Genomic DNA, 20894 nt, shown 5'->3' on the forward strand with positions numbered 1-20894 from the left:
TTGCCATAATCACACTGAGTACAGACAAACCTGGAGTCAGTAAAGTCAGCAATGGAGTCAGTAAATAACATTTGTGACACATTATTGCCCCGTCAGTTCTGTCCTTCAGTACAAACTATTTCAAGGATTTGTTCACTTACATCACTTATTTATATTTATTTTCCCATTCATCCTCAATGTCAATGGCATCCAAGTCATGTGGAAAGTTTTGGTTTGGAAACATTTATTACTCCACAGTTCTTGATTATATTTTCCACCAAGGGTCAAAATAACGAGGACTGTCACTAGGTGGCAATACAGAGAAACATTGCTGTTTCTGTAGTAATATGTATGTCAATTAGCAGGATTCAGTGTTTCGGTGGTTGTCAAAACCACATGTGGCTAAACCTTTAAAGTTCTTGATTACACAAACAATATAGTATCAGTGTATAAGAGGAGGTTTATGACAAATCCCTGGCAAAATGTGTCTTCAGAATAATTTCTACATATTTACAAACAAATAATTATTAATTATTATCTTGTGACAGTAGAGGTCTGCACATGATTTGGCACCTTCCCACAAATGACAGTAAAAGTCAATTATTTGATCCTTTTTTTCGTTATCTTTGTTCAGTAGCATCAGTCTTTTCCTCTGTATGTGACGTTTGTGAAGGTAGAGGTGGCTCCTTTGTAGAGAGGGTTGTGCCCCTGTTTGTCAAATACACAGTAAGAGACATAAGTTATGGTAAGTTTGTTGGGTGCAGTTTATATATTTTGAACACTTTTCTTCTTGTGATTAAACATTCTGATATATCTTCTATTTCAGCAAACAGTGAATATCACAAACAATACAATCCACACATTTTATCACTCTCCTTAATCCGTAGGAAATCCAAAGGAAAAAAATCAAGAGATGAAATGTCTAATTTGGTGTGAAAGTTATTTAAATAAAGAGTAAATTGTATTTCTCACACTCCCAAAATAATATACCCGAGTGTTCTCTCAAATCTCAGACTGTTTGAAGAGTTTCTTTAACATGTGGCATTCTGAATGATGTGAGATTGTGTGAATTATAAAGTAGCTTATTGTTTTTGGTTGTAGTAAATGGAAGGGGAATTTACAAAGATTAACCAGGTATCATTATTAGATGTTATGCCAAGGTCTCATCAAGATTCTAGGAAAATCCTAACAAAGCACTTTAAAGATCTTGATAATTATGTAATAGAAATATGAAAGTAATAAATTGTTTTTCCTTCAGCTGTCCATCCTTTACTGGGATCTATGCTCTGTATTTGGACACATATATTACCTTGAATATGTGTCTTATGGTTTCATTTCCATTACTCAGCAAACATCTTGAAACTACTGTGATTCTGGCTGTGTTTTCAGGGGATTTCTGTGAGTTTTTGAAGCCATAAAAAGGCCATTTACCAGTAAAGGCTAATTAGCGTGAGCTGATTTCAACCCAGCCCTTCCTCTTACTCACTTTTGTTCTGCTGGGAGTAACAGCATGACACAAAAATAATAAAAAACATCTTCAGAAAACAAGAGTGAGACACTGCATGTGTGGCCTTTTGCTACTGTAGATGTGGACTGTAGACTGAGTGTGTTTTGAGTCCAAGGGAGGGCTCCCAGGCTCCACTGCCTAAAAAAAATTCAGTCACCATTAATGTCACTGACCGTGTCCCACTTGGCACGAGCCCGTTCTTCCTCAAATTTTGCGAACTCCCGTCTGTCGTGGATGGTGACCAGCAGCTTCCAGATTAGCAGAGCTGCCAGGCCAAGGAAGAGGATGGCTCCTGCCACTGACAGAAGCACCACCAAAATGTCTGGACCCTTGGGGCAGTCTGGAAGAAAGGAGGAAGTGAAAAGGGAATGAGCAATGTGCACACACAGTGGAAGAGAAGCGAGAAGCAAGGTCAAAGGAAGACAGATTTCATAACAGTATTCTCCTGTCTCATCCGTCGCCCATGTGGGTTTGATGTTGCTTTTATGCTCCTCTACTGTGTGCTATGATTTCAGGAGTGTGTCACTTACAGATGATAGTAATAACGCCATGTGCTGCATTCTAGACTGAATTTCAATCTTATTTTGTTAGGTGTTATAGATGTTAGGTATCGCAACAATGGGACTTTTAAATACAGTACCAAAAAAGCAGAGAGGAGGATGGGCTCAAGTGGAAAATAGTGTAGCCTCACACAGCCAGGCCACAAATCTCCCATCCCTCAATGTGGTCTGGCAAAACACAACAGGAATCTCACTTGCACGGTTTCAAGAAGGCTGCACAATTGGTGACTGACAGTACTTAACTGTTTCTTGAAGTTAAGATGAAGCTTTCCTAACACCTCACTTGTATGCTCATTACTCATTTCTTCCATCAGTAGTTGTTTCAGAATACTTTTTTCCCTTTTTTCTCCCTTTTATTTCTCCCTTTTTTCCCTAATACGTTTTTTTAAAGTTTGTGAAAAGTAGCTTGGTTTATCCTAGTGCAAGAAACAGGGTGAAGATTTACAGCCAACATCAAAGCTTTGCTCCTCTTCCTCTCTCCTCATTGCTTCCTTTCAACTGACCCTTTTGATCCTAACGACCACTGCTATAGCTTCTATACACATAGTGTTAGTTTGGTTAAAAGTAAGATTGTAAATGCTTGCATCTTAAATCTGCAACATTATTTAGTCTAAACTTATAAAACGCACAGGCCAGCTTCCTTTATTTAATTTCTAAATTTAATCTTCTTTATCTCTGCCTTTTGCTCAATTCGTCTCCTCTCCCCCCCTCTCCTGCTTTACTCTGGAGGACATGTAGCGTCAGCAGGTTCCTTGAGGAGCTGGGCAGCTGTTTACAACCGTCTTTGACACAGCAGGGTGCACTGTGTTCAAGGCAAATTTTGGTGTACTTCTTTGCTACCCAGTTGTGCCTAAATTAAACACACACATTCATTAAAGGCAGACCTATAGACAGACTTTCTCTGCAGGCACTCATGGTCATTAAAGGCAGTTTTCCCCCCCTCCTCCAACTCCAAACACACACACACACACACACACACAAAAACGCATGCACGCACTTTCTACTTGGGCACTTAACAAGCAGGTGAAGATCATGCAGTAGGGAAGTAACAACTTATACTAAGGAAAAGGAAAATAATGAATCTAACAATGCAAACTAATATAAATTGATGATACATTTGTGGCTTTTAACCATGTTTTATGTGTTCACTCAGTATGTGAAATTACTCTGTCATTGTGGATGACTTCATTTTTCCACCTATATTACTAACTGTAATTTGTGGCTAACTGGCCTTATTCATTAATTGTTTTGGCCACTTGGGAGCAACAGAACAACGTGTAAATGGGAGATTGCAAAGCAAAAAGTTCTCTCATTATGCATCCATGACACACAGGGGAGCATAGCATTCATTTTGAGTCCTGTTTGTAGCCATTGTATCAATGTAAGTCCACGTTACTTTTATCTCTTGGTTTGCTCTTGTCCAGCTCCTTAGGAGAATTACCTGATTCTTGAGCTGCTAAATGCTCTATTACGATCCTCAGGTACAACTTCTTGTCTGTCTGGTATTTTTAAACGGTTTTACTTAAATGGCTGCAGGTGAAAACAAGCTTGATGAGAAAAAACAAAACAAAACATAAAGCTGTGAGCTATACAGTCAAAACAAAAGAAGGTAAAAGATGGTGGGTGAGTTGTTGCTTAACACAGCTTTAAATATTAATTCTTTAGGTCAGGTAACGGTGGAGAATGGATCTCTCTTACCTGGCTCTTTGATGACAAACAAGATAGACTTGCCACTGGTGTCTTCATAGTACTGGAAGCGCTCCACACAATCATCCTCGTCTTTGTACGTACAGTTCACAGCATTCGTATCATGAAATACTGCATGAAAATCAAAGTTTATCAATCAGTCAAATAGCTCTCGTTTTTTTTGTGTGACCCTCTTTAGAAAAACACCGCAACACACTGATGTGCTAGATGTGAGATTTAAACTGAGTTTCTTTTGAAGCTTATCTTTCAAGCAATTTTTATATATTTTATGACACTAATTTCTCAACTTTGCAAATCACATTTTAACAGAAAAAACTGGACAGTTGCTCAACTTTTTCCCCTCAGGTTGTTGCAAAAGCCAAACTGTTATGAAATGAAGCTTAAAGTTGCGTAATGGACATTACTTAGTCAGTTTGTAGGTTTTGGGCTGTAATTTCGTGTTCTATGGTTAGACTGCATTTGGTATTTACCATCATCCAGTATTTGCCACAAGGTGTCATCGTCTATTTGATTCAACAGAATCATCAGAGGACTGTTTTGAAATTATAAGGCATGTTGATGACTGTTTCATCTCTTCTGAGAAATGTGTGCAGAGCATCCAGTCTTTAAACCAACAACCTTTACTGCTACATAATGTTTGGCATTGGCTGAGTGAGGATAAACAATACATAACAGGAAGTATGAATGATATCTACAGTTTTTTTTCATGTTTAAAGTTTGGTCAGTCGGACGTCTCACCTAATTCATCAACAAGCACAATTTCATCTTTGCAGATTTGAGAGCAGGTGTTGTCCTCAAACAGATTGCCCCTCTTGAAGTGCTTACACTCCACACACTCCCTTGAATATGAAGACATACATCATGCAGTCATGTAATTTCATGCAACTTTAAAATAAAAATGAGAACCCTTCGTGCAAGCTCATAATGCATATGCAGTGTTCAGGCTCACTTTTTCATGGTACAGGCATCAGGGCAGGTTGGACACTTGTCACATGTGGCCCCGTAGGCACCAGGCTGTGTGCACTCGCAGGCCCCACACACACACTGGCCCCTCCCACTGCACAGCAGGCCCAGGTTGGACATGCAGGTGTCAGTACGTCTTGAGCAGTTACAGTTCTCACCCTGCCAGTCCGTTGCACACTGGCAGAAACCACAGTTACAGATGCCGTGGCCTGTGAAGGAAATAATTAAAAATGAAAGAGAACAATGAAAGTAATATTGTTTACTAGTATATTATCTATTTCCCCAGACAGAGCAGTAGTAAAAATGGAATAAGGAGGAGGAGGCCAACATAGAATGAAAAACTGGAAGACAATGTGAATAAGTGTAATTCTTTTGGAAACAGGGGTGTGGTGTAAGTTGAGAAAGAAGGAGGAAAACAGTGGGTGTGCTTAGTGGTTGACAGATTATAATTTGTTTTAAACAGTTTGCATTTTATAAATTCACTTCCAGCTCGCTAAAACAATTTATTAAAAGTATATGTTGTTTACAGTTTAAACATTGTAATCCCAAACTTCCTATTTTAATGGTTTTTACCATTCTGCACAATGGAAATCCTATGCATCATTTCCTCTAATTCAGCCTAATGCATGTGGTATCTTTGGTAATTTTGGGAACTCCACTTAAATTTAAAATATGGTTTTGTGGGTTGGAACAATGTTTAAATAGTGACACAGTTTTTTTAATGACTGGCCACAGCTTGTTGAGTCGTTATGAGTAAATGTACCACAAGCCTATGAGCATTTGTCATTTGTCATGCCATTGTCTATAATTTCTTGACATATTTTGACTTTGAGAGTTCCAATCTGTCTAACTTAAATATTCAAATTCTATCTATTCTAAAAGTTAACGTTTTATTTTTCATTCGAAAAAAGTAGCTTAATTTATGCTAAGATATTAAGGGATTTTCTAAGTCTGAAAATTATGTTTCTGTAACTTGGTGAACTACAGTAAAATCCAAATTTGAGGCCAAAAGAATCCATGCATCTATCTTCTAACCCAGTAATGTCAAAGCCTCCTGTGATCAAGGCTCTTTAAACATCACTTGCGGCAGTGTACTCACTTCTAAGGTTTATGAACAAGACTAATCTAATTAATACATTCTGCTTGATTTGTAAATGGTAAATTGGTAAATGATCACTTATATAGCTCTTTTATCCAAAGCACTTTACAATGTTGATTCCCATTCACCCATTCGCGCATACACACACTCACAAACTGATGGCAATGGCTGCCATTCAAGGTGCTCACCTGACCCACAACTTGAGGTTCAATGTTTTGGCCAAGGGATCGAACCACTGACCCTGTTGTCTGTAGACGACTGCCAACTGTGCATTCTTCTTTACTTTATTTACATCACTTTCATTTTGATGTCCAGATAAAGAACAGGATGTGGCAGAGTGCAGCAGAGCAGGGTGAACTATTTTATTGTTTGCATGTAGTGTTTAGAGAGCTTTTATTTTTGGCTGCGTAACTGTGTTGCATTCGTGGTTTGTTGTTTTTCTATGTTTCTATGTGTGCATGAGTGTGTTTAAGCCAATACATTGGAAAGAATGCAGAAAACATTGTGGTCTTTCCCTGGTAAACCATACCTAGATAAACAATGAGACAGGAAGCTGTTTTGAATAGTCTAAAAATAGTAAATGATTAACCATGAACAAACGGTCATTACCACTCGACCACAGCACCACTGGCTTTGAATTAAATTATTTTGGGGGAAGAAGAATCATCTTTGCAATGACTGAATGAATAAGGTTTTTCGAGACAACAGCAATTGTTGCACAACGTTTCCAATACTCTCCCACATGGGCCTTTTCTGACCAAACATGGGATTTATTTTTAGCCTTATTACACTACTCCAGCCTGTGAGTAAGCAGAAAGGTATTTTCATGTTAATCTATGGGCCTTGGGGAATACAGCAAAACATTTCTCTGTGAGAGCACCAGGCGAGGTGCGCAGTGATGTAATGGTGTGACTGAAAAACCAAAGGCAGTCTGTGCCAAAACCTGACATCTAATTAGCCATGATCAATTAAAATAATCAATAATATATTTATCCATGTCATCTTTATATGTAGTTTATACTAAGAGTTAAATGAGAAGAACAGTACAGATTTTAGAAGGAAGAAAAATGTATTGCTAAATAAGCTTTAGACTCTTTGGCAGGTGTATCTGTGATTTTTGGACAGAGCCAGACTAGCTGTTTCCCCCTCCATCCAGCCTTTATGCTGCTACACAGTGTGGGAGAAGAATAAATCAGGACAATTTCCTTTTAATCTAAAAGACTAATGCTTCACTGTTGACCTTGCAATGGGATAAATTGCCTAAATTAGCCATTTTTAATGTCTTACATATTTGTAAGGATTCAAATAAAAAAAGAAATTGACTGTCAGCGATGGCAGCTTTGCCGCCATGTTGACTGTGGTTTGTGAACTGCAGTTCTTTTGTGGGAAATATTATTCATAATTACAGTCTGAAAGCAATAATTGAACGGAGCTTAATGGCATAAAAGTGGTATTCATCTTTTCATTTTTCAGGGTTCTTTCACAAAACTTCATTAAATTGAGAATCGAGAGAAAAAAAGTCAATGAACTTTCACTATTGGTGGCAAATCCTCCAAGAAGAGAATGTGTATAACTTCTGTGTGTAATGAAAGCATGGTCATGCATGGTCTGGTGCTTACTTTTCACAGCTAATCCCCAATTAATAATTATTCACAAAATCTAAATCATGTGTTTTGACTTGATGGCATACTGACTCTTTTAAAGTACTAAAAGAGGATCATAGGGTTCTGTGTTAAAGCGCTTGACATTTACCAACCACAATAGCGAAACTGTCTGGTCAAAGCTGTGGTCAAACTTCCTATGGGTATGAATCCTCTAAAACTGGCCTTGCTGATGCAAACACACGACCTCATCTAACACACACAGTGCACACGCACAACACGATGTGTTTATGCAACCCATGTCCTGGGCAGAAGGGAGCATTGTTATAGTATTTAATTCTTCCCAGATGAGGTGGACGGTCGGTCAGTGTGGTGAAGAGGACTGCAAACCCCTGAATCCTGAATGACACACAATGTTTATAAAAGGTTCATGGGGCCATTTTACCCTCCCTTACTATGCAACTGAGCTCATATTGTATGAGTGGGTAAGGAAAACCGACCAACATAAATGTCTTACTGTGGGGTGACGCATACTTAACCTAGTACCTAACGCTTAACTCTAACCTAATCCTGATGTTTGAAAAGTTACATATTGTATCTTTAAAATGTTGAAGCATAACTAATTACACAATGCACATTACCTGAGCAGAGTTCTCCTTTGTAGTGCAGGCAGTTGAAGTCATCACACTCGCACAGCTTGCCCCACACTTTTCCAAAGTCACTGCTGTGGCAAACACACTGGCCACACACACAGTCTCCACGTCCGCTGCAGATGGCAGACTGGGCCCCTCCAGAGCCTGCAGGTCCACTGCAGAGATCCTCCTCTGTGGGGTTATAGTCACCCTCTGCGCACTCACAGTGCGACCCTAACCGACCTGGGTGGCACAAGCAGATTCCACACTCGTAGGTGCCATTGCCATGATTACACTTTGGGCTGTTGGGCTGGGCTTTGGCCTGGCACTTGCAGTCACACTCGAAGGTGACGGTGATGGAGAGGGAATCCTTGAAGCCCACAGGCTTAATGATAAAGGTTTTCTTCTTTTGTTTAGGGCAACCTCGAGCTCTGGCTTCCACACTGAAAGAAACCTGAATTAGAGGACAGGAGTAAAATTGTAACATGCCAAATGTTGGACAAAACAATTATTTCATTGAAACACGATCTGAGCCCTGTTTTTTTTTTATTATTATTATTCTTAAGACCCAAAGATTCAGCTTCCACATGCTATAAAATACCTAACTGGTCAAGAAATGCTTATAAGTACATCAGTGGATCATCACTGTCAGCAAAGATGTGACACAAGGAACGACTCCATAGGTACTTAGTTGGAGTAATGTTCAGTCAACATTGCATCCAAATCGGGTAAATGTCCAAAAGTTGGCAGTTACCGCATCTGGAGAAACAGCCATATATGGAAAAAATAAGACAAGCTTAGGCAGAGAGAACAAAATGTGTGGAGGCCAAAAAATGTCACCTGGAGTGAGAAGAGAACGAGGCACAGAGCCAGTGAAGCTGTGATAAAGAAAAAATGCAAAAGAGGGGCAGAGGGAACTTTTTAAGTGCACAATTCGTTCTAAATGTAGCTGGCAGAGGGGAAAGACAACAAAATGTCAACTAAGAAAGACAAGCTCAGACACCGTTTTCCATCATCTCAAAAAGGATGGAAACACCATTCAGCCAAAAAATAGTACATGGAACTAACGTGTTATTTTTACAGTCAAGACCTGATTATGACCACTAGTCCCTGAGTATTTTTAAGTTTTAAGTAGATTTATTTAATCTCCAAATTATATAATATATATAATTATAATCTTGATAATCTTATATAATCTTGAATGATGATTTTCTGTTTTATTAAGAGAAAAAATTCTAGAAAAATAGAAATACACATGGGAACAATATGAAAACAAATGTGGTGAGAGAAACAAAGACAGTAATGCTAACAGGTACTGTACAGACACAACTGTCTGAAGATTCTTCTGTGCGGAAAAATGTTAAGAATTAAACATTTTCTGCCATCGTGACTATTGATCTAGTGTTTTAGCATTTGGGTACAATTTTAGACATCTCTCTTTTTATAGCCTGAGACCAGCCTAAGAGCTGTCCTGCAAAGTCTTGCTGGACTGACCGTGTCTCCTATTTTGAGCCCAGAGCATGATTTGAGGCCGGGGATGACCTCCCCATTGAGACAGGTAGCATTAAAGGACAGGGACAGCTCCTCTGGGACACCTTGAAGCTCCAGTTCTACCTTTGAACGAATTTTCTGAAAACAAAGGGAAAAATATAGACATATAGACTATATAGACCTGCATCTGTACAATAGGCCAAAATCACATTTGAAATAGGATATCATATCGTTTTTATAGCAGGTAATTTCTTATAAACAAAACAAGTAATTTCCTGTCTAGTTACACAAAGGCTACATAATTATTTTATACACACATACAAGAGCACACATGAACCCACACACATGAATATGCACCTGTACAAACATCCCAAATTTACAGTCAGGGTTGAGGCAAATCCTAATTTTCAGGAACTTTTTTCCATAAAAAACATGAATAAACAAACAGTGAAACACAGCCAGCAAGTGTCTATACTTGGTCAGTTTCACACCTTGACTACTGGTTGCTTGGCAGTGTGCATGACTCAAACACTGTGGGTGAGTGTGTCAACAAACACTCCTGTCTAGGCTAGTGTGTGTGTGCGCATCTCTGTGTGTGTGTAAGAAAACTTACAGCATAGGCCTTCAGAATGAGTTGAATAACGTTGCCCGAGTCGTTGGACAACGTTCCCACCGTTGTGCCAGGAATCAGCTCGCTGTAGTTCTACAAGGCACAAAGACAAACAGACTGGAACACTGCTGTGATCCGACACAGTTTCTCAGTGAAACTATTCAAAAACTATTTTAAGTTATTTATTTAACCATATAAAAATGTATTGCTGTGTACTTGCAATTTGTTATTAATGCGGATGAGAAAATAAAAAACTGAGTAATAATGGGATTTTCTTTAAGATTGTTATTGTTATATCATCATTTACTGACAGCTAAACCACAAAGGTGCAAAAACTGAATTGTGTAGCAGCAGTATCGGTTTACACGGTTTCCTATCACTTCAAGACCAAGTTACGTATGTAACTTAGAGCAACTTTACGGCTGAATTGTTCTCACCCTATGAATGCAGAAGACTGACGTATTCTAACTAAAAGCACATCCATCCTTTGATCCTTGAACAGCTCCTATTTACTGAATAGTGACAGTTTTATATGCATTTAATCTTCCCTAAGTGCTATAAGTAGTGCAATGCAACCGCAAGGGGGCACAAGCCAGTGTCTTCTTGTGCCAGTCCCAAGTCTGGATAAATGCAGAGGGTTGTGGCAGGAAGGGCATCCGACGTAAAACACATGCCAAATCAAACATGCGAATCGTGACAAAGACTTCCATACCGGATCGGTCGGGGCCCGGGTTAACAACGACCGCCACCGGTGCTGTTGACCTACAGGGTACCGGTGGAAATTGGACTACTGTTGGTCGAAGACGAAGAAGAAGAGGAGGAAGGTGTGTTCGTAGGCAGAGAGAGAAGAGGAAAGCTAAGAATGTAGGACTGACAGTAGGGACTTTGAATGTTGGTACTATGACAGGGAAGGCTAGGGAGTTGATCGACATGATGCAGAGAAGGAAGGTGGACATACTGTGTGTCCAGGAGACCAGGTGGAAAGGTAGCAAGGCTAGAAGCTTAGGAGCAGGGTTCAAGTTGTTTTACCATGGGTCAGATAGGAAGAGAAATGGAGTAGGAGTTATATTGAAAGAGGATTTTGTGAGGAATGTTCTAGAGGTGAAAAGAGTATCAGACAGGTTGATGAGTCTGAAGCTGGAAGTTGAAGGGGTGATGTTCAATGTTGTGAGTGGTTATGCCCCACAGGTAGGATGTGAGTTAGAAGAGAAGGAGAAATTCTGGAGTGAGTTAGATGAAGTGATGCAGAGCATCCCCAGAGGTGAGAGAGTTGTCATTGGTGCAGATTTCAATGGGCATGTAGGTGAAGGGAACAGAGGTGATGAGACTGTTATGGGCAGGTTTGGTGTTCAGGACAGGAACGCAGAAGGTCAGATGGTGGTTGACTTTGCAAAGAGAATGGAAACGGCTGTAGTAAACACTTTCTTTCAGAAGAGGCAGGAACATAGGGTGACGTACAAGAGCGGAGGGAGAAGCACTCAGGTAGACTACATCTTATGTAGACGTTGTAATCTGAAAGAGATCAGTGACTGTAAAGCATTGGTAGGGGAGAGTGTAGCCAGACAACACAGGATGGTGGTGTGTAAAATGATGCTGGTGGTGAGGAAGATAAGGAGGACTAAGGCAGAGCAGAGGACGAAGTGGTGGAAGTTGAAAAAGGAAGAATGTCGTTTAGTTTTCAGGGAGGAGCTGAGACAGACTCTGGGTGGTTTGGAGGTGCTTCCAGATGACTGGACTACTACAGCTAATTTGATCAGGGAGACAGGTAGGAGGGTACTCGGTGTGTCATCTGGAAAGAGGAAAGCGGACAAGGAGACTTGGTGGTGGAACGAGGCAGTTCAGGAGTGTATACAGAGAAAGAGGTTAGCTAAGAAGAAGTGGGACACTGAGAGGACTGAAGAGAGTAGACAGGAGTACAGGGAGATACAGCGTAAGGTGAAGATAGAGGTGGCAAAGGCCAAACAAAGAGCATATGAGGACTTGTATGCTAGGTTGGACACTAAAGAGGGAGAGGTGGATTTGTACAGGTTGGCCAGACAAAGAGATAGAGATGGAAAGGATGTGCAGCAGGTTAGGGTGATTAAAGATAAGGATGGAAATGTATTGACAGGTGCCAGTAGTGTGATGGGAAGATGGAAGGAGTACTTTGAAGAGTTGATGAACGAGGAAAATGAAAGGGAACGAAGAGTAGAAGAGGTGACTGTTGTGAAGCAAGAAGTAGCAAAGATTAGTAAGAGTGAAGTGAGGAGGACATTGAAGAGGATGAAGAGTGGAAAGGCAGTTGGTCCTGATGACATACCTGTGGAGGTATGGAAGTGTCTAGGAGAGGTGGCAGTAGAGTTTTTGACTAGTTTGTTTAACAAGATCTTGGAGAGTGAGAGGATGCCAGAGGACTGGAGGAAAAGTGTACTGGTACCAATTTTTAAGAACAAGGGAGATGTGCAGAGCTGTGGCAACTACAGAGGAATAAAGCTGATGAGTCACACAAGGAAGTTGTGGGAAAGAGTAGTGGAAGCTCGGCTAAGGGCAGAGGTGAACATTTGTGAGCAGCAATATGGTTTCATGCCTAGAAAGAGTACAACAGATGCAGTATTTGCTTTGAGGATGCTGATGGAGAAGTACAGAGAGGGTCATAGGGAGTTGCATTGTGTCTTCGTAGATTTAGAAAAAGCGTATGACAGGGTGCCGAGAGAGGAGCTGTGGTATTGTATGAGGACGTCTGGAGTGGCAGAGAAGTATGTTAGAGTGGTGCAGGACATGTATGAGAGCTGTAAGACAGTGGTGAGGTGTGCTGTAGGTGTGACAGAGGAGTTCAAGGTGGAGGTGGGTCTGCATCAAGGATCGGCTTTGAGCCCCTTCTTGTTTGCTCTGGTGATGGACAGACTGACAGATGAGGTTAGACAAGAATCTCCATGGACTATGATGTTTGCAGATGACATTGTTATTTGTAGTGAGAGCAGGGAGCAGGTGGAGGAAAATCTAGAGAAGTGGAGGTCTGCTCTGGAAAACAGAGGAATGAAGCTTAGCCGCAGCAAGACAGAATACATGTGTGTGAATGAGAGGGACCCAGGTGGAACGGTGAGGTTACAGGGAGCAGAGGTGAAGAAGGTGCAGGACTTTAAGTATTTAGGGTCAACGGTTTAGAGCAACGGTGAGTGTGGAAAAGAGGTGAAGAGGCGAGTGCAGGCAGGTTGGAACGGGTGGAGAAAAGTGTCAGGTGTGTTGTGTGATAAAAGAGTATCAGCAAGAATGAAAGGAAAGGTGTTCAAGATGGTGGTGAGACCAGCAATGTTGTTCGGCTTAGAGACAGTGGCACTGAAGAAAAGACAGGAGGCAGAGCTGGAGGTAGCAGAGCTTAAGATGTTGAGGTTCTCTTTGGGAGTGACGAGGATGGACAGGATCAGGAATGAGTACATCAGAGGGACAGCTCATGTTAGATGTTTTGGAGATAAAGTCAGAGAGGCCAGATTGAGGTGGTTTGGACATGTTCAGAGGAGAAACTGTGAATATATCGGTAGAAGGATGCTGAGGTTGGAGCTGCCAGGCAGGAGGTCTAGAGGAAGACCAAAGAAGAGATTTATGGATGTAGTGAGGGAGGACATGAAGTTAGTTGGTGTGAGTGAAGAGGATGCAGAGGACAGAGTTAGATGGAGGCACATGATTCGCTGTGGCGACCCCTGAAAGGGAGCAGCCGAAAGGAAAAGAAGAAGTGCTATAAGTAGTGCATTATAAATGCTTCTTGTAACACAGTTTCAAGTCTGGGAAAGGCTGAATTTGTGTCTTGCATTGTTCGAACAGTGTCTGATAGAGAAAAATCTGAATTTCCATTCTTCCGATGCAGAATCCAAGAATCTCTGTTTCAAACCAGGGAGGTTTTGAGACTAAGATACTGCAGGATGTTTAAGATGAAATGATTACAAATCATAATTTGCCATCTTATCAGCTTTAGTTTAAGAACATTAATTTACGCATTTCTATTTTTCAGACTTTTCTGTTGCACATTCACTATGTTGTACATGAAACGTCGCAGTGTGCTCAATGTGAATATGTCCTGACCTGGTACAGACGAACTACAGGGTTTGTTACAGCAAAGATGAGGTTGATGTTGTTCTCTGACATCTTCTCTGTAATCAGAGCAAGAGACGGGTAATCCTGGGAGGGCAAAGGAAACAATGTATTTAGCACGTGCGCATAAACTCTGTAATGGGTCTTTTCCTACACACACTGACCATGGTGGTAGACATGCTGTACATATTGTCAGCATTGAGGTGGCACTGGCCATCATTGGGCTGCACGATTCCTGCCAGGCGACCATCGAGAGCCACATGAGTCTTAGCATCCGAGGTGAAGATAAGAAGGTGCGAGGCACCGGGGCGCCAACCAATCTGCTCCTAGTTCCCATCAAACCGTGCAACAAAACAAAGGCAAATTCTTTTCAAGAACTAGTCAAGGTATTCAATGAAATTTCAAAGACACATTTTGAGATGGGTGAACACACGACCCTGAGTGATGTCCATGACGCAGCACGTTTGTGTGATAGCATGTTCAATGTGTGTCTCCACCTTGCACACTGCTGCCTGGATGATGGCATCAAAGCCTCCTTCCGGGGCATCTCGGTTTCTGGAAACCATCTGATTTCTCACTTCCTCTGTAAAGCGCCCCACTTCTTCCGTCAGAGACAGGACGTGTTTGTAGCCAAACTGGGGCAGGCAGGTTGTGTTAATGCTGCCCAACAAACAGAGGCATATACTGATCAGTCAAAGTTTCAAATTTCAAAAGAACTTCTCTTAGGTTGTTTCATTCATTTGTTCATATCTCTAGGTGGGACATTTGGAAAGAGACCTATTACAGTGGTCAACATCCTAACATGCTTTCATTGCTTATCTGCTGATGAGAAGCAGGTATAATCACAATTGTACTGATGCCAATCAAAACCACAACCTAATATAATCTTGTCTAAGCTAGTAGTAGCAGTGAAGAAAAGGTAAGTTGAGAAACAGAGCTCTTAGGATACACCATCGGGGAACCACAAATGTCTGTACAAACTTTTGTGCAAATGTATTAAGTAGATACTGAGATATTTTCTCAGATTATGAAACAAAGAGCCCCCATCTTACTAATTTTCTGTCTCTTACTGGCCATGTTTCCTCTTTTTGTGGTCACCATCCCTTTTTCCAGCCATTTTGTGACTATTTAGGCCTTTATTTGTTTCTTTGTGGGCATTTTTTGTGTTTGGCTCAAACACTCACTTTAAACAGTCTCTTGCTTCTTGGGCCCGTGGGGCTGTGCTTGGTGGGCCCATTCAATAATAAATCCATGGGACTATGTGGTGCTGGCTTGGCTAAAAATGGTTAAACTGTTCAAATAACACTGAAGTTTGAGCTGTTTCTCCTCTTCATCGCATGATTTTGCCAGTGGACGCCTCTTTCTCTCTGTATTGTGCACTGCTAACCAAAACTCGCCACTAGTTTTATCTCTTATCCAAACATTCCTGGAGGCAAGATCTCCAGACTGCATCTAAGCGGGAAAGTTAATGACCCCAAGGGACATTTCTACTACCAGTGTAGCCCTCGAGCAGCTTGCTTTGGAACACTCTGACTCTCTGGGCAGATTACCTGTGCATGATTCACAGCAGCTGACCAAGCACTAAAGAGCCACTGTAAGCTCTTAACAAGTGCTGTGACTACGCGCCCGTCTGAAATTTACCTGTGCATTGTTGTGTTTAAACATGTTCTCATGAAAATGACATCATGTGCATGATGACGTTACGTCCAACGTGCAGACTGTAAACAACCATCGAAATCAACACCAGTGGGCACATATTAGCAATGGAAAACTTTGTTAGATTTGCAATAAACCAGAATACACAAAGAGGTCTGGAGTCAGTTGCATAATAAACAGACAAGGAAATATGTTACGGAGGCTAACGTTGACATTATTATTATTGTGATATTGTGTACGCTCAAAATTTCTAAGTGTAAGTAATAGTTCAACATTCTTGCACATGCACATGATCAAATACATAACTAAATATAGAGAAAATAAAACTTATGCTAAGTTAAGTTATGTTAACCGTCACATAATGGATCCTATACATTGCTGGTTGCTGTAGGAGGCACAATCTGACCTGTAGCAGGGGTTCTTCACAGCCTCTTTGGGTGAGATGTACATATAAGGTGAGAGCGGCTTGTCCACAAAAGCCCCAAATCCCATGCGGAGGTTGCTGGTGGTGCGGTTCATTGCCTCAGCCAGGCCTTTGCCAAGCGTCCTCAGGCGGAAAAGGTCGTCATTCATGGAGTAGGAAAGGTCCATTAAGTAGTAGAGATCCACAGGGTAGTCCTCTACCTGACGCACCTTCACTGTGAAACGCTTAGCATCGTCTGGATTTAAGCAAGAAAGAGTTTTCCTTTATTCCTTTGTACCTTCCCTTCTTGTCAGTGTGTCTGTGTCTGTATTACCTCCACAGAATAAGAACAATTGGCTCACCTGGTCTGAGAGTGATGTGGAGTTTCTGGGGCTTGATCTGGGTGACATCGTGCGTGGCCCCTGCTGCCTTGCTGCTTAGGGGCCTATCTTCAATCACGTGCAGTTTGCTGGTCGGAGACTCCAGAGCTGACGGGGCACAGCCCGCAGCCACCAGGTTACTCTTCAGGTCACAGCGGGACGCGCTGGCAACCCCCTGGCCAAAGTCCTGAAAAGAGAGATGTGAAATTTTTCACAGCAAAGTTGTTACTTTCCAGCAATCTGTTGACTCATTTGGAAGTGCTTTCATTTATGAACAAATGTAATCAATTTGTTGTTGTATTTACAGAATTCCCATCTGCAGTAAAGCTTTGCTGGGAGAAAAGGACATGCTGAATTCATTCAGGGCTCGTAATGGGAATGAAAGTCCATCTTCAAATAATTAAACCAGTGCTTTGGAACATGAAGAAGTCACCCTGAGAATATTTTGCACGTGAATGGAGGGATAAATTCACTCCCAGACTGAGTTTTACTGGATTAAACGGTGCAGCAATGTTCTCTGTCTGATGTACTAGTGGTTGTTTCAAACCCAAACAGTATAAAAACTTCAGGGGGAAACATGTTGACTTCATTTTCAACTGAGTGCATGAATATCACCACGCATTCCACTCAGCCAGATTACTCGGCTGGTGAGGAGCTCTATGCCACCTGGCACCAGCAAGACAAGGAGAAACGGCTGTGCCTGAAGTGAAGTGAAGTGTAAAAGCAAGCTCACCTCCTGAAGGCACCACGCACAGCTGGGGTGCACAGCCAGACATTGCTTGCATGTGCTGGCCCCTCTCGAGGTGCAAACATTTGAACCTGTAATCAAAAGAGGGATTATTTTTCTTAAATTCTTCCATGATATTGGCCAACTCTTATGGTAACTATATGGATATATTATATTGTTTGTTTAATTGTGAATTCTGTTATAACTGTAGAAGCTGCAAATCCATAATCAGTCGACAAGGAACTTCTGTTTTCCAATATAAAGGTGAAGAAAAGCAGAACTAAAGAGTAGAAACTAAACATACAAAGTTTGTGGATGAAAACTTGATTATTAAACCTGCTTTTGGTCATGTTCTGGTCATAAAACCTAGCTGAGGAGTCTCCAGGAATCTGATATGCTGTATGTGGTGGAAAGTAAGTAAGTCTGTTTACGCAAATGCAATTTTGAGGTATTGTACTTCCAATCTATGCCACTACACCAAAGAGGGGCAAACTTTGCTTTTTACTATGGGCTGCATTTATATGATGGATGCTTTTACTTTCAAATTAAAATGCTTTCATAAAATATAAATTATAGGTGTATCCCATGCAATAAAAAAACCCTCATACAAAAAGACCATGTCCTGTTTCAGATGAGTTGTTAGCAGCTCCGACAAAGCTCTCTTCCCTTTTAAACATGTGGCTTCGTTATAATAAGTCTTTGAGGCCCAACTGGATATAATTATCCACTCTTTCACAAAATGTTCACAAATAGAACAAAAAATATCAGATTTGTGTGGCAGAATCTTTCTCCAGCTTTCATACTCGATTAACCATCTCATGTATTTGATCCAAGGGGCCAAATTCACTTACGTTTTGACACATATATACTTTAACATCCTTTCACTTAAATTACTTTGCTTATTGTGATATTGATAGAAAGTGTTAATAAAGTAATCAAAACTAACTCCAGATGATTACAAAGTATATATTCATTGATGCATGAATATTGCTGCAGTTTATCAGGCATGTGAGCCAAGTCTCTTTAGTTTTTTTTTTTTTTACCTTTTAATACATTTAGATTCTGCGCTAATAACACAGAAACATGACTTTTAATGGAGTAAAATTTGTAATGAGTGTTGTACTAGTACTTATATTTAAGTAGACAAAATGAGCACTCGTTTCTCTGTATGTGAAATGAATACAAGAAAAGAAAAGAAAAAACATATTAAAGTGGAGATCACAAGCATTTTCTGTTACAAGCCCAGGATTCTGAATTATCACACTAGGTTATGTGAAACTTATGTGAATGATGTTACAACTCACCGCAAACTCCTGTTGTTGTTCCACTAAGGATCAGACCAAACACCCATAATATCGTCGGGACAGCACCCATCCTGGTGCGGGCTCTTCGTGAGGCGTGAGCCTGACAACGAGCTCCGGTGTGAGCGCAAGCAAAAAGGAACAAGAAAACTCCAATCAACACAACTCCAAATACAGTCAAATGTCTTACATCCACCCCCTGCTCCCCCCCTCCAGCGGAACGCTCATTATTATACTATTAAATGTAATGGGCGGAGAGACAGTGCAGCATCTAGAGCCCGAACTATGATTGATGAGTTTTATTTTGCTGACAGGGGCGTGCGGCATTGTTGTACCATGGAAGATGTTGTTGCTGTTGTTTTTATTTGTAATTTAATGTTGCGTACAGTGCAACATTTGAACGTCCTAAATTATGTTTTTCAACACGTATTAATGATTAAAAAAACACGACAAAGTTAGAAAAACTGTACTGGATAAAATACTGATTCAAAATCACAAAGCAGACTTCCAGGCTTAGTGTACACCGCCTACCAGTGGACATACGTGGTAATGACGAGAACAACTATGCATTATTATTATTATTATTATTATTATTATTATTATTATTATTATTATTATTATTGGTGTTGTTGTTGTTGTCCCTATTTAATACTAGACATTGCGACTTTAACTTGTTAATATTGTTAAGCTTGTTCTTATTAAATAAATCTGGAAGTTTGTAATCAAATTGGTGCTGTTGGAAGCACAAACAGTATCTCCTGGCCAAATTAGGTTCTGTCATATTTTTTTAAACACGGGGTATAAACACCTATATGTTTTGAAATCAACATTATTTCTGTACGGAACCAGCCGACTTTAGCAACGAGCCCGCAGTTATGTGTCCATAGTTGTGGTACCTTAGATTTCCACCAGATGTCGTGTTCGTACAACAAATAGCTACGGAGCCTTTGTATAGTACTGAAGGAGGCATCTCCAGTCCTTTCGACATTCATTCCTTTGGACGTCTTCAGCTTCGTTTTCAGTCTTTTTCAGCCTTTGATAAGGATGATTACGAACACCGAGGTGCACAAGGCTGCTGCAGGAGAAAAGTCATGTAAAAGTAGCTGAGATTGTCAGTAGGTCGTGAGTTAACACATGTCCATTATAGACATGTGGAAAGGATGATGTAGCAGTCAGGTTGAGGTGACATACAGATTGCTTTACAACTCTCCAGGTTTCATTGGAAAACCTCACTACTGCCCTGTTTATACAGACACTCAAGGTTAAAATTCAAGGTGAAATTCTTTGAGTTAATGCACCCTGTTTTGACTCCAACATTCAAGGAGATGTTTCCTAGAACTGAGAGCCAGTTTGCTCTTTGTGCTTGGCTGAAATATGTTATGGGATATTTTGTTTTGGCACAAATTATGTGTGTTTTTTTTTAACACATCTCACTGGAATTGTCTCATTGAAATGAAAGTCACAGCTGAGACTTGTTGGCAATGCTGTGAGATGCAAATGGGACTGGCGAGTGGAGCAAAGCCTTGGGGTGTATCAGATGTAAACAATGAAACAGAAGAAATACAATCACCAGCAGAAACAATGCCACAGTCCTACAGTAATTACGTTAACTAGAACTTTAAAGGGATGATGTGTATAAGTGACACACTGGTCATTATATTCAGGTAAAGTTCTGTGTATTGCTCAGTTTGGCTTTATATTCTCTCCTTATCTTTGTTTCAAAGTTCCCCTTTTTTCCCGTAGGTGTGATGGACAGCACTGCTTGCACACTCTGCAGTATGTGTACATGTATGCTTGTTGGCGGGGGGGGTGCATGTTGCATATCTTGACATCCACTGGTGTCTGTTGGAAGTTTAAATGCAGCAGTTGGTCTTTCGTGTCTTTCTGGGTCATGTATGATCATTCAGTACACGGTTTTCCTATGGTTTTCTTCAGTATGTTTGCATGTAGTGTCAGAGACAACAAAAACAACAAAACCAGACCAAAGGTTGCGAATGAGCTCACACTGATTCATCAGAGGGGTTTAAGCACACGTGCATGCACACACACATACACATGCAGGGGTTGTGTGTTGACTTAAGACTTAATGAATGGATGATTGAGGGCTTCAGGGGTTGGGAGAGCAGTGCCATGGAAACAACCCCTCTTTCCCAGGAAGGGAGTAAAGCACAATAGTTAGAGACAAAGAAAGGGATAGAAAATGAGTGTCTCAA

General features: G+C 40.8%; 1 protein-coding gene across 1 annotated transcript; it reads right to left on the minus strand.

The window, feature by feature from the left end:
• Window positions 1–206: 206 nt before the first annotated feature.
• Window positions 207–18898, minus strand: LOC137105338 (integrin beta-3-like). The gene is made up of 15 exons (XM_067487375.1): window positions 18685–18898; window positions 17387–17472; window positions 16636–16840; window positions 16277–16529; window positions 14712–14874; window positions 14379–14540; window positions 14206–14301; window positions 10153–10242; window positions 9543–9677; window positions 8058–8502; window positions 4703–4925; window positions 4492–4592; window positions 3745–3864; window positions 1660–1826; window positions 207–687 (listed from the first exon to the last, which is right to left on the minus strand). The coding sequence occupies exons 1-15, from the start codon at window positions 18752–18754 to the stop codon at window positions 619–621; spliced, it is 2385 nt and encodes a 794-aa protein (XP_067343476.1). The 5' UTR covers window positions 18755–18898; the 3' UTR covers window positions 207–618.
• Window positions 18899–20894: the final 1996 nt, after the last annotated feature.

The sequence above is a fragment of the Channa argus genome, chromosome 20, assembly GCF_033026475.1.
Source record: "Channa argus isolate prfri chromosome 20, Channa argus male v1.0, whole genome shotgun sequence".
NCBI classification, from domain to species: Eukaryota; Metazoa; Chordata; class Actinopteri; order Anabantiformes; family Channidae; genus Channa; species Channa argus.